General features: G+C 40.3%; 1 protein-coding gene across 2 annotated transcripts in view; it reads right to left on the bottom strand.

Annotated features, from left to right (window-relative positions):
* Window positions 1-2,624: 2,624 nt before the first annotated feature.
* The window catches only part of LOC121241594 (serine/threonine-protein phosphatase 6 regulatory subunit 3-like), a 29,411-nt gene continuing 17,818 nt past the window's right edge, over window positions 2,625-14,217 (bottom strand). Inside the window, exons 18-19 of one of the 2 annotated variants that reach the window (XM_041139424.1) lie at window positions 5,283-5,353; window positions 2,625-3,722 (exon numbers count right to left, since the gene is read on the bottom strand). In XM_041139424.1, coding sequence (XP_040995358.1) covers window positions 2,903-3,722; window positions 5,283-5,353 — 891 coding nt within the window. In that variant the 3' untranslated portion in view covers window positions 2,625-2,902. Of the gene's footprint in view, window positions 3,726-5,282; window positions 5,354-14,217 lie in introns of both variants that reach the window. The other variant, XM_041139423.1, reaches the window with a different exon arrangement.

Here is a 14,217-nt window from a genome sequence, read left to right as displayed (position 1 = left end):
TATTCTAACTTATTACCTTCAAATACAACTCAACATCCAAACGCAACCTTAACTAACACAAAACTATAAGAAAATTAAGTAATGTGACAATAAAAATGATATTAAATAAATAATAAAGTATGGAGTATAACCGATCTTTCAAAAATACATAGCTATAAAGCCAACAGAAAATCAAAATGTCTCCTTTTTAATGGTTGAGTCGGATAAATTGTAAAAGGAATGGCTGATTAATACGTAAAATGCACGAATTTGAGTAATTTTGTGATCATATACAGAAAGAATGATAATTTTGAAAGAATAAATTATTTATTTTAAAATTTTGAAGTAATATCTTTCTCATTTAGAGCAAACCATATTTTAACAAATATATATTGTGATGGACACTACAAAAGAAATGTATTTGGAGTGTCGAAAGATCATCGTTGTGACTAAGGTGTCGCCTTAATAAATACTTACCGTCATAATGTCATTATCCTCGTGCTATGTAGGTGTTGTATGCGACGGGTTTTCATTTTTCAAGGTGATCGCCTTAACAATAAAAAATTAGCTCAAAAACCTTTAAAAAGAAACAGATCTTTTTTAAGCCTTTTTAGGGTAACAATCAATGTTTATTTCATTTCATTTACGTTTGTAAAGCAATCTCTTGGGCTCTTCCATACGGTAACTGTGCATTCTTCAACAAAATCTTGACGGTTATCCCAATGTCACCCAATATAGATTCTTTTTATATATAAAATCCCCATAATAAATAACTATGCAATTCTTTGTGTTATAATAAAAAGAAATTTGCTTCGCAAAAGTTAGACAACATATAGACACAATAATACAAAATTCTACAAGAGTTGGTATGATTGTGAAAATGTGTTTGTTGATTGAGAGTCTCTTTTGGGGTTGCTACTGTTAGGGGATTTTCTCTACTTCACAAAGCCCATTGGCCTTAGCCCAATACCTGGCCCAAGGGTCACAAGGACCGTACAGGGAGCAAGGTGTTTACCCTGGCCCAAGGGTCACAAGGACCGTACAGGGAGCAAGGTGTTTACCCGGGAATGGAGTCGAGTAATCGATATGACAGGTCAGCCTGACATCACACGACCACGTTCCGAACTTGGGAACTTGCATGGGACACAGCGGGAAATGCGGAAGACCCTCGATCCATTGAGGGCCAGGGTCACAAGGACCGTACAGGGAGCAAGGTGTTTACCCGGGAATGGAGTCGAGTAATCGATATGACAGGTCAGCCTGACATCACACGACCACGTTCCGAACTTGGGAACTTGCATGGGACACAGCGGGAAATGCGGAAGACCCTCGATCCATTGATATCAGAACATCTACGGCTCACAAGGAATAAAAGCAAGGTCTGGAAACAACACCGCATTAATGGCGCCACTACCAAACTACATGCCACATTTAGGGTGCTGTCGCAGAGCCACGACGCATTAAAAGACTATGACAGTAGAAACAGTAGGAGGGCACGAACTCTGTGGAGACAAACATGATCTGCACCTCTCCAAATTCACGGCATAAATAGCAAGTTCTAGGTACGAGACAGCTCTCAGATCATTAGACTCTTTCACTTTTTTACAAACTTTCAAAAATATTTATTAACTTTGGCATCAGAGACTCCCTGGCCCCAAAGCCACCCTCTCTTAGTTGTCTTCCTCGTCTTTTGCAGGCCCATTTCTGAAAACCTGAATTGTCAAAACTTGGCCCAAAGACATGCGAAACACAACGTTAACATCTACCATGCCATTTATGTTCATCAAACTAGAGGATCGATGTGGATATTTGTAAATTTAACTAAATATATACATTTTTTAACCTTTTTTTTTTTTTTTTTTTTTTTTTTTTTTTTTTTGGTAAGTGAGGGTGTGGAGTTCCGAACCCAAGTTTTCCATTTAGAGAATCGAGCTATATGCCATAAGGCTCTTGGCTTTTTTACCTAATTTTGAAACTTATGATATGTAAAAAGTCCACATACATAATATATGAAATAAGAGGTTATTAATGACGTGTCAAGTGAGTTAGAAGTTATCATCCACATCCCCTTTAAGGATACACTTGATATTCGTCCATTTACCTTATCAATAGTTAAATTTCACCTTAGGTAACTTTACAATTGATAGCACCAAATAGCCATTATTGGATATCGCCAATGTTAATATAGATCCAAACTAAGTTATGAACGGTGACATATAACTATTGCGCATGTGAACTCAAATTACACATCAGCATTCATAAAGTGGCGAGAAAAGGTTAAAGCATATGTTTGTTTCCTGGGAAAAATACCAAAATTTTAAAGTTCGTTTATTGAAAGTTTTCATGTCAAACCAGTCCCTTTTTTTTTTTTTTTTTTTTTTCAAAAGCATCGCTTTTCTCCACTCTTTCTACTGAAGGATAGTTGTTGAAGTGATGGTAGATGGTAAGACAATCTTTTACAAGACAATTATATCGTATTCTTACCATATCTAGTTTCTGGTGTTCACTCCCAAGCACCCCCCAACTATGTAATTTCACCTATATCAATTTAATTTCTGCCTGGGGAAAAAGAAAAAGAGAGTTTGGACCAATATTGATTATTATAGAATCACAGAACAAGGAAACAAAAATCAAACAATATCGAGTTTCTGGCAAGAATAAATATGATTATGATGGATCTGGGAAAACCCCCCATATGGAATGATAAACAAAACCTGGAATGATAAAACAAACGAAGAGTAAAAATAACTAATAAACAACAATAACAACCATGACACAACCTACCATCCAATCCCCATGTGGAAACAAAATTATACTGTACATATGTTGGCTGCATAGGCCCTTGGCAAACCCAAAACCGGGATCGGTGTCGTCGGATCCCCGAGTTTAAGTTTGAAACAGTCTAAGTAAAGTCAACCCACAATCACTCCAAAACAGCCACCTCTTGATCAACCCTCCAATAATTAGCATCATTGAACTCCTTCATTCCAGGTCCACCCTCATCGGATTTCTCCTCTGGCACCTTTTGTTTAATGTTTCTCTTTAATGCCCCTGCTTCCCCGACTATACCCTCCTTGAGCGCCTGCTCCATAGCCTTCTCGGTACCTTCCAATTCGACACCTACGAACTCAACATCCTCTTCGAACAATGAGGGCACAGCAGCAGATCTCTGACTTGAATCACTTCCCGCTGAGCTATCACTTGAGCTTGCTGTGGCTGGAGAACCATTTGGAAGTACGGAAACTCCACTGGAAAGGGAACTACCATCAGAAGTCACTAACTGAGCTTGACTAGAAGGATCGACATCAGAACTGTAGTGATCCTCAAAGGGATTCACACTAGAACTACCAACTAGCAGATCTGATGAATTGCCCCATGCCACCCAATCAGGTAAAGGCCTATCTCCAAACAACTCCTCGTTGTCGGGTGTTTCGAACCTGAAGAAGCCCATATCATCAGAAGCACTTGCCTTCTCATTTTCCTTTTTCAAAAATTCACCATTCACAGACCCACTCCCACTAAACCCATTCAGGAATTTTGCATTGGAACTAGATGTCTCATTGACAGAGTCTTTACTTTCAGCCAACTCCTCATCCTCGCCAACCACCACTTCGTCATCACTGCTGTTACCACCATTTGCAGTTCCATTTAAGTTTATCCCATCCATAATCTCCGATGTGCTAACAGGTGCATTCCCAATTCTGTCATCTTGGAATGCAAACCAGTTGGAATTCGTGAATAGACTACTGCATAAGAAGAGGGGGGAATGTTAACTTTTCATCTTACTGTTCTTGTTAACGACTTGCTTGAAAAAAAAAAAACAAAAAAACAAAAACATGACAAAACAAAAAATATGATAATTCACAAATTGAGCAAATATGATGCTGGAACCCTTCCCAGGTTTTCTGAAGGCTTTGATTGGCAGAGCTAAATCAAGGGCTGTCAAGGGGTTGAGTATAGTCTGAACGCAATCCAAATTCAACCTTTTCATAGGCAATCAACCCTTCCATAGGAGATTAGCATACCAAATAGATCCTACAAGTTTTATGCAAATCCGATTCTTCATATCTGACAATAACAAGAATGAATTTGGAATTAACTAGATTCCATCTGATTTGGATCTGAGTTCCATTTAAAATAAGTTATTTTTAAAATTTTTAAATACTATATAAGTTATTTTTAAATAGTTATATATTACTTGAACAGATATATTTTTGGGAAAAAGTGGAATCATATTTAGATGACTCAGAATTTAAATTTTTGGACTTCCATGCGGATTTGAACTGCTATAACTTTTTGGACGCCCTGATTTTGCCATATGACTAGGATTCTGCACAGCAAGTCCAATACATTGACAGCCCTACTCCAATCCCTCGAGACCCTAGAGCTTAATACTCTTAACTCACACTCAAGTACTGCACAATTATGTATTTCCTTTTATGCCGAGGGCCTGTGCACCACCGGGATTAGTCAGGATGCTGTTTCTGGACACACCCCGTGCCAATCAAAAAAAAAAATTTATGTATTTCCTTTTATTTCCTTTTATTTTTTTATAAGTAGCACAACTATGTATTTCAATGGGTGCTTTGATAAGAATTATAGGCAATACCAATAAAATCCAGATTTTATAGGTGTTATTCGTTTTCATCTAAACAATGCCAGCTAAAATTAAGCATAGCGTCTATATGGAATAATTTTGAATCCTGCATCTTTCTCAAATTTCAGAAAGAATACATTTTTAGTATATGTATTTTTTTCTGGGAATTTCAGGTTTGCCAATGAGATAGCCAACCTTCGGCAACTAAAGAGTGTCACTCAAATTTAAACGACTTCATATCTCATTTCTAATCTTCTTGATAATGCAGTGGGCATGAAGGAAGAGAGAGTTTTAAATGTAGCTTGCTTGGCCAATGTGTTTCTTGCTTGCACATAATCCATAGTCCTTAATTCGGCCTCTTTCTTTGAAAGGTTCAATGTTCTCTCACTAGCAAACTCAATTTTCTCACTGGTACCAGAAGCAGCACCACCAACAATGGGAGTGTATTCACAACACTGAAAACTGAAGTCATGAAGTGGTTGGTCCGGCAGATAAGAGAACGGGAGTGATGCCATTTGGCATGTCCTCTTTGAATTTCATCAGTCATTAAGGACTCTTTAAAGAAGTTCAAAAGTGAAAAATGCGACGCAAACTATATGATGAAGAATCATTGCGCCCAAGCATATTTTCCCACAGAACTGATTGGTAGTTTGTCTGAATTGTAGGTAATATAATTCCTCCAAAACAAAATTATTCAGAAACTAACCTCCCTTGGTCATCGCCTAGCCTCAAGGATGATATTACAACTTCGGCAGATTCATCATCGAAGTATACGTCCTGAATTTTAACAAACAAGAAAAAAAGAAATTCAATGATTAAAATATTTTTTTTTATAATTAATAAGAATTTTATCACCAAGAATAGGCACAACCCAAGTACACAGGAAATATACAAAGGAAATACCTACTGCACACTAGAAAGCAGGAAACTACGACAGAAACAGATTCAGTACATTATCATCATTCCTTACAAAGATCCTAGCCCACAAACTCAAAGTAGAAAAGAAAAAATAACGAAGATTTTCAAAAGAACGCACCATCTTCAAAACATCTCTCATTCCTTTCCAGCCATAAACACCACATTAAACACAGAGGAATCATTCTCCATCTGGCAGCAACACATTTCCTTGCCTCAAAACCACGCCAACATGCAAGGAGATCCACAACTTCCTTAGGCATCACCCAATATAAACCCGTCCGACCAATAACCTCATTCCACAAAGACTTTGCCACCTCACAATGTAAAAAAGTATGATTTACAGATTCACCATCCTTCTTGCACATGGCACACCAATCAGCTATACACAAGCCACGTTTTCTAAGGTTATCCATGGTCAATACTTTCCCTAGAGCAACCACCCAACTAAAAAACGACACCTTAACCTTCACCCTCCAAATGCTTTTTCAGGGGAAAACACAGCCAGAATGACAATTAAGCACCTTATAAAAAGAACTGACTGAAAACCTGAAATTTCCAGCATGATCCCACTAAAGCTTGTCCTCTCTTCCCTGCATCACTTTGAGTTATAAATTCTTTCCAGAAAATCTGAAGCAACATTCACTTCCCAGTCATTTACATCTCTAATAAAGTCAACATTCCATACAATATTATTATCCGTACATTGATAATCTGCCACAGCAACATTTTGATCCCTTGCAATCCTGTAAAGAGATGGAAAATCTGATTTAAGAGCCGATTCCCCACAGCAAATGTCATGCCAAAAGAGTATCCTCTCCCCTTCCCCCACCTTAAATTTAATATGTAGAAAACTCCCTCCAACCTTTCCTAATGCCCTTCCATAAACTCACCCCATACACTTCTCTAACTTCATTAGAACACCAATCCCCCACCCACTCCCATATTTAACAGCAACATTCTTCCATAAAGCATCTCTCTCTTCATGATATCTCCAAAGTCATTTTCCTATGAGTGCTTTATTAAACAACCTCAAATTTCTCACCCCCAATCCTTCACAAGAAACCGGTTGACACACCTTATTCCAACTAACCAAATGAAACTTCTTTTCCTCTCCTACTCTTCCCCATAAGAAATTACGACAAATTTTCTCAATTCTACTAGCAACCCCAACTGATAAAGGGAAAAAAGAGAGAAAATACGTAGGAAGATTAGACAACATAATCTATCAAAGTAATTCTTCCCCCTTTAGACAAATATAACTTTTTCTATCCAGCCAACCTTCTCTCAATCTTCCCAATAACCCCATCCCATATCAAAACGGATTTTGTGAGGAGCCCCCAAGGGAAGACCAAGATACTTCAGCGGCAGTGAAGCAATCTTACACACCAAAATATTAGCCAAAACTGAAATATTACCTACAGCACTCACCAGAAGAATTTCAGGCTTATTTAGGTTAATCCTGAAACCCGAGACAGCTTCAAAACATAACAACAATGCTCTCAAAGATCGAATATGTTCTTGATTGGGCTCGCTGAAAATCAATGTATCATCAGCAAAAAGAAGATGAGATAATTTTATACTATTCCGTTCCTCATTGCCCACCTCAAAACCCAACAAGTACCTACCTTCTACCTCCACTTCCAACATTCTACTCAAAGCATCCATGACAAGGACGAAAAGAAAAGGAGATAGCAGATCTCCTTGTCTCAAGCCACGTGAACTATTAAAAAACCCAACCGAAGTGTCATTCACCAAAATGGAAAATCTCGACATCAAAATGCAATGTTTGATCCACATACACCATTTCCCTCCAAACCATATCTCCCAAGCAAATACAAGAGAAAATCCCAACTAACATGTTCATACACTTTTTCCATGTCCAATTTAATCAAAATTCCAGATTCATTTGATTTAATTCTGCTGTCCACAAACTCATTAGCAACTAATATCGAGTCAAGGATTTGTCTCCCTCTTACAAAGGCATTTTGAGATTTTGATATAATATTTCCCAACACCCCACTCATACAATTAGCTAACACCTTTGAGATTATCTTGTAAACCCCATTCACCAAACTAATAGGCCGAAAATCAAGTATCTCCACAGCCCCTGCCTTTTTGGGAATAAGTGCTATAAATGTAGCATTGAAGTATTGTCTCTCTCTCTCTCTCTCTCTCTCTAGTTTCTCTCCGTATAGTTTTAGTTTTTTTCCTTCTGTTGGTAGTGATTCATCAATGGCTTTTCCTTCTTGAGGGGATTAGTGTATTCTCTTAATCATTAGGTTTGTATTGTCTGTGGGTTGGTTTAGATGGGGTTGTGCAAGGAGGTATTCATTGATCAGAAGTTGTTTGCGTTTAGAAAGGAGAATGCAAGGTGGTGGAGGATTATAGAAAGCAGTCATCGTGGTGTGAAATATATTTCAGTGGATTGGGAAACTCTGGGTTGGCTGGGTTCTATGGTGAAGGAGTGTGCAGTAACATTGGGTACTCAGGAGTTTCTGCGAACTCGTAGAAAAGGGGACACTGTGATAATAGTGAGGAAGGGACGTAACTTTAATGGTAGTTTTATCTCCATCTCAGAATTTGGTCGTGATAAGAGGAGAGGATTGCTTGTGATTCCGGAAGGAAGGAAGGGGGAGGGATGGAAGAAGCTTGCTGATATTTTAATGGAGATGGCTGATATCCAGATAGTTGCTGCAAAGAAGAACAAAGGTGAGGGAGGTGCTCCATCATCGTGGGCAGGAGGTGCAAGGTCGTACAGTGAGGTGCTGAAGAAGGTACCGTATCGTGCTGCATTAGACGTGGTGTCAGGTGTAACCATCTCTGAGGACGTGCAGCGGCATGGTGTAGCAGAAAGCAGATTGGCGAGGCTAAATGAGGAAAGCATTTTGAAGATGTTAGTTGGATTGGAGGAGAAGATCGGCATTGTGTTAGATGAAATAAATTATCTAAAACGCTGCGTTAAAGGTAAGGAGGTGGCGGGCCGAAATGGTGGGCTTGGTATGGGTCAGGGCAGAGCGATGGGCTTGGGCAAGGGTCAGGCATCAGGCCATGTGAAGGCCTGGAGGGCAGTGGAGACAGTTGGGTCGGGGAAGTTTCTCGGATCCGAGATATCGGACCAGGGACAGCGGGTGGCGCCGATAAGTTCATTACCGGCAACCCTACCGGCACAGAAGCTGCCGACAACCTCGGTCGAACCCTCTGGTGAGGCGGAAAAGGAGATCCGACTCGGATCCGAGATTTTGGACCAGGGTCATGTTGCTCCTGTGGCGCCGATAAGTGCATTATTGGCAACCCTGCCGGCACAAAAGTTGCCGACTCCCTCGGTCTACCACTCAGGTGAGACGGTAAAGGAGTTCCAACGGGAAGAGGTAGAGGAGGGGAGTTTCTGGCGTTAACTTCTGCGTCTGTGGAGAATGGACTATCGGAACTGTGTGTGGTGGACGAAGTCCCAGAAGTGGTGCACGAGCAGTCTGGCTTGAGGGATAGAGAGATGTATCTTTGCGGTGAGGTGTTTTCGCGGGACAGTGATGTGGTTCAGAGTGGTCTTCCACTTTTGGTGATGAGTAGACCTGATGAGTTATTTTCTGGGGATGATTCTCCTCTTAATAATATGGTTTTAAGTGGTGAAACAAATAACAGTGTTGGGGAAGAGGGGGCTCTTACTCCTTTATGTACACTCCCTCCCAGTGATTATGGGAGTTGTTCGACGAATTGGATTTTTAAAAAGGTAGAAGAGCTACAGAAAATTTTTGGGGTCTCTTTTGGAGGTTATGAGGAACAATTTATGGCCCTTCTTGTGGCTATTGAAGCTAGCCGTTCGAAATCAGCTTCAAAACAAGATAGGGAACTTAAACGCTTAACATGCTCCATCAATTATGATGTCAAGGAGGGGAGTAGTGGAAGGGTTAGATCAAAAGGGAGGGGTAAGTTAAGTTTTAATGAAGCCTAAGATCGTTTCTTGGAATGTAAGGGGTCATAATGATAGGGACAAACGCCTTCGGATCAAAGTGCTATTGAGATTATGGAAGGGAGATGTGATATGCTTGCAAGAAACAAAGTTGGGTTTTATTGATAGAAGTTTTGTGCGTAGTATTTGGGGATGTTCTTATATGGGTTGGTCCTATTTGGCCTCTCAGGGAGCATCAGGTGGAGTATTATTAATGTGGGATAAAAGAATGGTTGAGGCGATTGAGGAGTGTGTTGGAGAGTTTTCGGTTTCGGTGTTATTCAAAAATGTGAGTGATGGGTGGATTTGGGCTTTTGCAGGGTCTTATGGTCCTAACATAGATAGAGATAGACGATGGTTGTGGGAGGAGTTGGCGGGAATACACTCTTTATGGGATGTGCCGTGGTGTATGGGGGGTGATTTTAACATTACTCGTTTTCCTAGTGAACGATCGGGGCATCATCGACACACTTTGGCCATGGCGGAATTCTCTGAGTTCATCTTTGATATGGATCTTATGGACCTCCTTTTGGTGGGTGGTGAGTATACTTGGTCTAATGGCCGTGCTTGGTCGAAATTGGATCAATTTCTTGTCTCACCGTTATGGGAAGCCCACTATCCAGAAGTTAGTCAGAAAAGGTTAGCTAGAGTCAGCTCAGACCATTTTCCCATCCTCTTAGATTGTGGTGGCATTCAAGGGGTCGCCGGTATTTCAAGTTTGAGAATATGTGGCTTAAGGTGGACGGGTTTGTAGAGATGGTGAGAACTTGGTGGACTTCATACCAGTTTAGTGGCACTCCGAGTTTTATTCTTGCAGGTAAGATGAAGGCTCTAAAGCAAGACCTGAAGAAATGGAACTTGGAAGTTTTTGGTCACATTGACAATCAAAAGTCTATTTTGATGGAGGAGTTGCAGGAGTTGGAGGGTAAGGAATTATTGGGAAGGGCTTCGAAGGAGGAGTTATTGAGAAAAGTAACGGTTGTGGCAGAGTTGGAAAGGGTGTTGCTGTTAGAAGAGACTTCATGGCGTCAAAAATCCAGAGCCCTCTGGTTGAAAGAGGGTGATAGGTGTACGAAGTTTTTTCACAAAATGGCTAATTCTCATCGACGTAATAATGCGATTGAGTTGTTACATTCAGGTACACAGGTGCTATCTTCTTCGGCTGATCTAGAATGTCACATTGCACATTATTATGAGACTCTGCTTACCGAACCAGTAACTTGGAGGCCGAAGCTTGATGACTTACCGTTTGAGGCAATTGATCCGCAGCTTGTGAGTGTATTGGAGAGACCTTTTATGGAAGATGAGATTTTCAAGATCATATATGGTATGGCTAAGGACAAAGCGCCGGGTCCGGATGGTTTCTCAATGGGTTTCTTCCAAACTTGTTGGGATGTAGTGAAAGGTGATGTCTTGCGGGTGTTCAGTGAATTTCATGCTTATCAAAAGCTTGAAAAAGCACTTAATGCGACTTTTATTGCACTCATTCCAAAGAAATATGGGGCGTCGAATATTGAGGATTTTCGCCCAATAAGTTTGATTAGCAGTGTCTATAAGATTATTTCAAAGGTCCTTGCTAATCGGCTTAGTCTAGTGCTGGAAAATATTATTTCCAAACCTCAAAATGCTTTTATTCATGGGAGATATATACTTGATTCGGTGCTCATTGCAAATGAGTGTTTGGATGCTAGATTGAGGGAGGGAAGTCCAGGTATTCTTTGCAAGCTAGATATGGAGAAGGCTTATAAGCATGTGAACTAGGATTTCCTTTTGTATTTATTGAAGAGGTGTGATTTCGGAGATAGGTGGATTTCTTGGATGCGTTTTTGCATTTCAACGGCCCGGTTTTCAATGCTAGTTAATGGCACTCCTGCAGGTTTTTTTCATAGTTCGAGGGGTTTGCGACAGGGTGATCCATTATCTCTCTTTCTTTTTGTCATAGTTATGGAGGCGTTGAGCAAGATGTTGCAGGCTACTGTTAGTGGGGGTTTTTTATCTGGTTTTCAGGTGGGAAATGGCTCTGGTAGCTCTTGTATCATTTCACATCTTCTTTTTGCAGACGACACTGTTGTTTTGTGAAGCGGATAGGAGTCAAGTCCAAACTTTGCGTGCATTATTACTTTGTTTTGAAGCAGTATCAGGACTTAAGGTGAACCTTGACAAGTCTGAGTTGGTTCCGGTGGGTGTGGTCCCTAATATACGCAATCTACAAGTCTTCTGGGTTGCAGGGTGTCCTCGTTCCCAATGAAATATCTGGGTCTTCCGTTAGGTGCTACTTTCAAGAGTAGAGCTATATGGGATGGGGTGGTAGAAAAGATAGAGAAAAGGTTGGCTGGATGGAAAAGGGTGTATCTATCGAAAGGAGGTCGTCTCACTCTTATCAAGAGTACCCTTACAAACCTCCCCACTTATTTTTTATCCCTTTTTCCTATGCCTACAGGGGTGGTGAATAGAATTAAGAAACTCTTCAAGGCATTTCTATGGGGAGGCTTAGGGGAGGAGAAGAAAGTCCATTTGGTTAATTGGAAGACAGTATGTTCTCCAGTTGAGTATGGGGGTTGGGTGTGTGTAACTTGAGAACTTTTAATAAAGTGTTTTTGGGGAAATGGCTTTGGAGATATCATATGGAAGAGGGTTCTTTGTGGAGGGAAATAATAGATGCTAAATATGGGGTTGATTGGGGTGGTTGGTGTTCTAAAGAAGTAAGAGGGGGGCATGGAGTGGGGCTATGGAAGTTTATAAGGAAGGGGTGGATTATTTTAGTAAATCATATTCGTTTTGTCGCAGGTGAGGGTGACCGATTCAGTTTTTGGCGGGATGTGTGGTGTGGAGATCATGCATTGGAAAGGGTGTTTCCAGCTTTATATCGTATTGCAGTTAACAAGGACGTTTCTGTGGTGGAAGTGCGATTATTTGCTCATGGTTCGCATCAGTGGAATATTCTGTTTAATAGAGATATTCATGATTGGAAATTATTTATGGTTTCAGATTTTTTCAGCTTGTTACATTCTTTAGGGTCTACTATGGCGCAACAAGACAGCTTGAAATGGAGGTTCCAGGATCATAAGAAATTCTCAGTAAAAGCGTATTATAAAATTTTGATTTCACAGGATCACACCTCATTCCCTTGGAGGAACATTTGGAGGTCTCGAGTGCCCTCTAGAGTTGCTTTCTTTGTTTGGAATGCCGCCCTTGGGAAGATCTTAACCACGGATAATTTGTGGAAGAGAGGATGCGTTGTACTGAATTGGTGTTACATGTGTAGAAAGAATGGAGAATTGGTAGATCATCTTTTACTACATTGTGATGTAGCAAGAGGGTTGTGGGATGAGATTTTTCGACGGGTCGGTGTGGCTTGGGTAATGCCAAGGAGAGTGGTGGAGCTGATGGGTTGTTGGAGGAAATTGCAGGGCAGTCATCAAGTGGCAGCAGTTTGGAGAATGATTCCGTTGTGTATCATGTGGTGTATTTGGACGGAAAGGAATATGCGATGCTTCGAAGACAAGGAAAGAACAATGATGGAGCTGAAGAATTATTTTCTGCACACTTTATTGCTTTGGTTTTTAGCTATTGTATTAAATGGGGATGATATACATGAATTCCTATCTTTAGTTTAACGCTCTTAGAATGTATCTAGGTGTTCAACTGTATACTTCCTGTGTACTAGGTATATGCCTATTTCATTCACATCAATAAAGTTTATATCTTACTTATCAAAAAAAAAAATGTAGCATTGAAACTGTTCTCAAATTTCATAAATGAATAAAATTCACGAAAAACCTTCATAATATCCTCCGGCACTATATCCAACAAGATTGAAATAAGGCCATTGAAAAACCATCCGGCCCCAGAGCCTTATCCCTGCAATTCCTCTAACCACATCGAGAACTTCATCCTCTTCAAAAGCTCTCTCCAACCATTCTGCACTTGCCTAATCAATGAATTCAAAAAACAGTCCATCAAGCTTCCATGAGTATTCTTCGCTGAACAACTTCTCATAAAACTTGACAATGTGTCAATGTGATCCTTAATGACCTCTTGATCTGAAATGATGTTTTCACCATCATGAAGAAACTCAATTGCATTATTTCTTCGATGAAAGTTCGCCGTACGGAGAAAAAATTTCATGCACTTGTCACCTTCCTTCAGCCAAAGGACCCAGGATTTTTGTCTCCAAGAGATTTCCTCCATTAAAGTGAGCTTCTCTAGATCATCCACCAGCACTATTTTTCTCTCCAATTCCTCACCGGATAAGTCCCCCAACAGCTCCCTTTCCTCCAAACTTTGCAACTGCTGCATCAAAAGTTTCCTTTTATTTTCTGTGTTCCCAAACTCCTCAACATTCCACTTCTTCAAATCTGTTTTTAAAGCTTTAAGTTTGCCCGCCAGTACAAAGCTTGGAGTACCAGAAAAAGAGTACAAAGACCACCACATTCTCACCCTATCCACAAAACCCTCAGCCTCCAACCTTATATTTTCAAATTTAAAATACCTTAGTCCTCTAAAAGTGCCCCCACTCTCCAACATAATAGGATAATGGTCAGAACACAATCTCGGTAACCTTTTCTGCCTACATCAGGAAAACAAACCTCCCAAGAAGCTGAAACCAGAAATCTGTCCAGCCTAGACCATGCCCTTCCGTCGGACCACGTAAAATTCCCATCCACCATCGGAAGATCGATCAAACCAAGCTCAAAAATCAGATCAGAAAAAGTATTCATGGCATGAGAGAAATAATTATCCCCCACTCGCTCGCTAGGGAACCAAGTAATGTTAA

The sequence above is a fragment of the Juglans microcarpa x Juglans regia genome, chromosome 7S (genome assembly GCF_004785595.1).
Source record: "Juglans microcarpa x Juglans regia isolate MS1-56 chromosome 7S, Jm3101_v1.0, whole genome shotgun sequence".
Taxonomy (NCBI): domain Eukaryota; kingdom Viridiplantae; phylum Streptophyta; class Magnoliopsida; order Fagales; family Juglandaceae; genus Juglans; species Juglans microcarpa x Juglans regia.
This window is presented reverse-complemented; position numbering and strand designations above follow the sequence as displayed.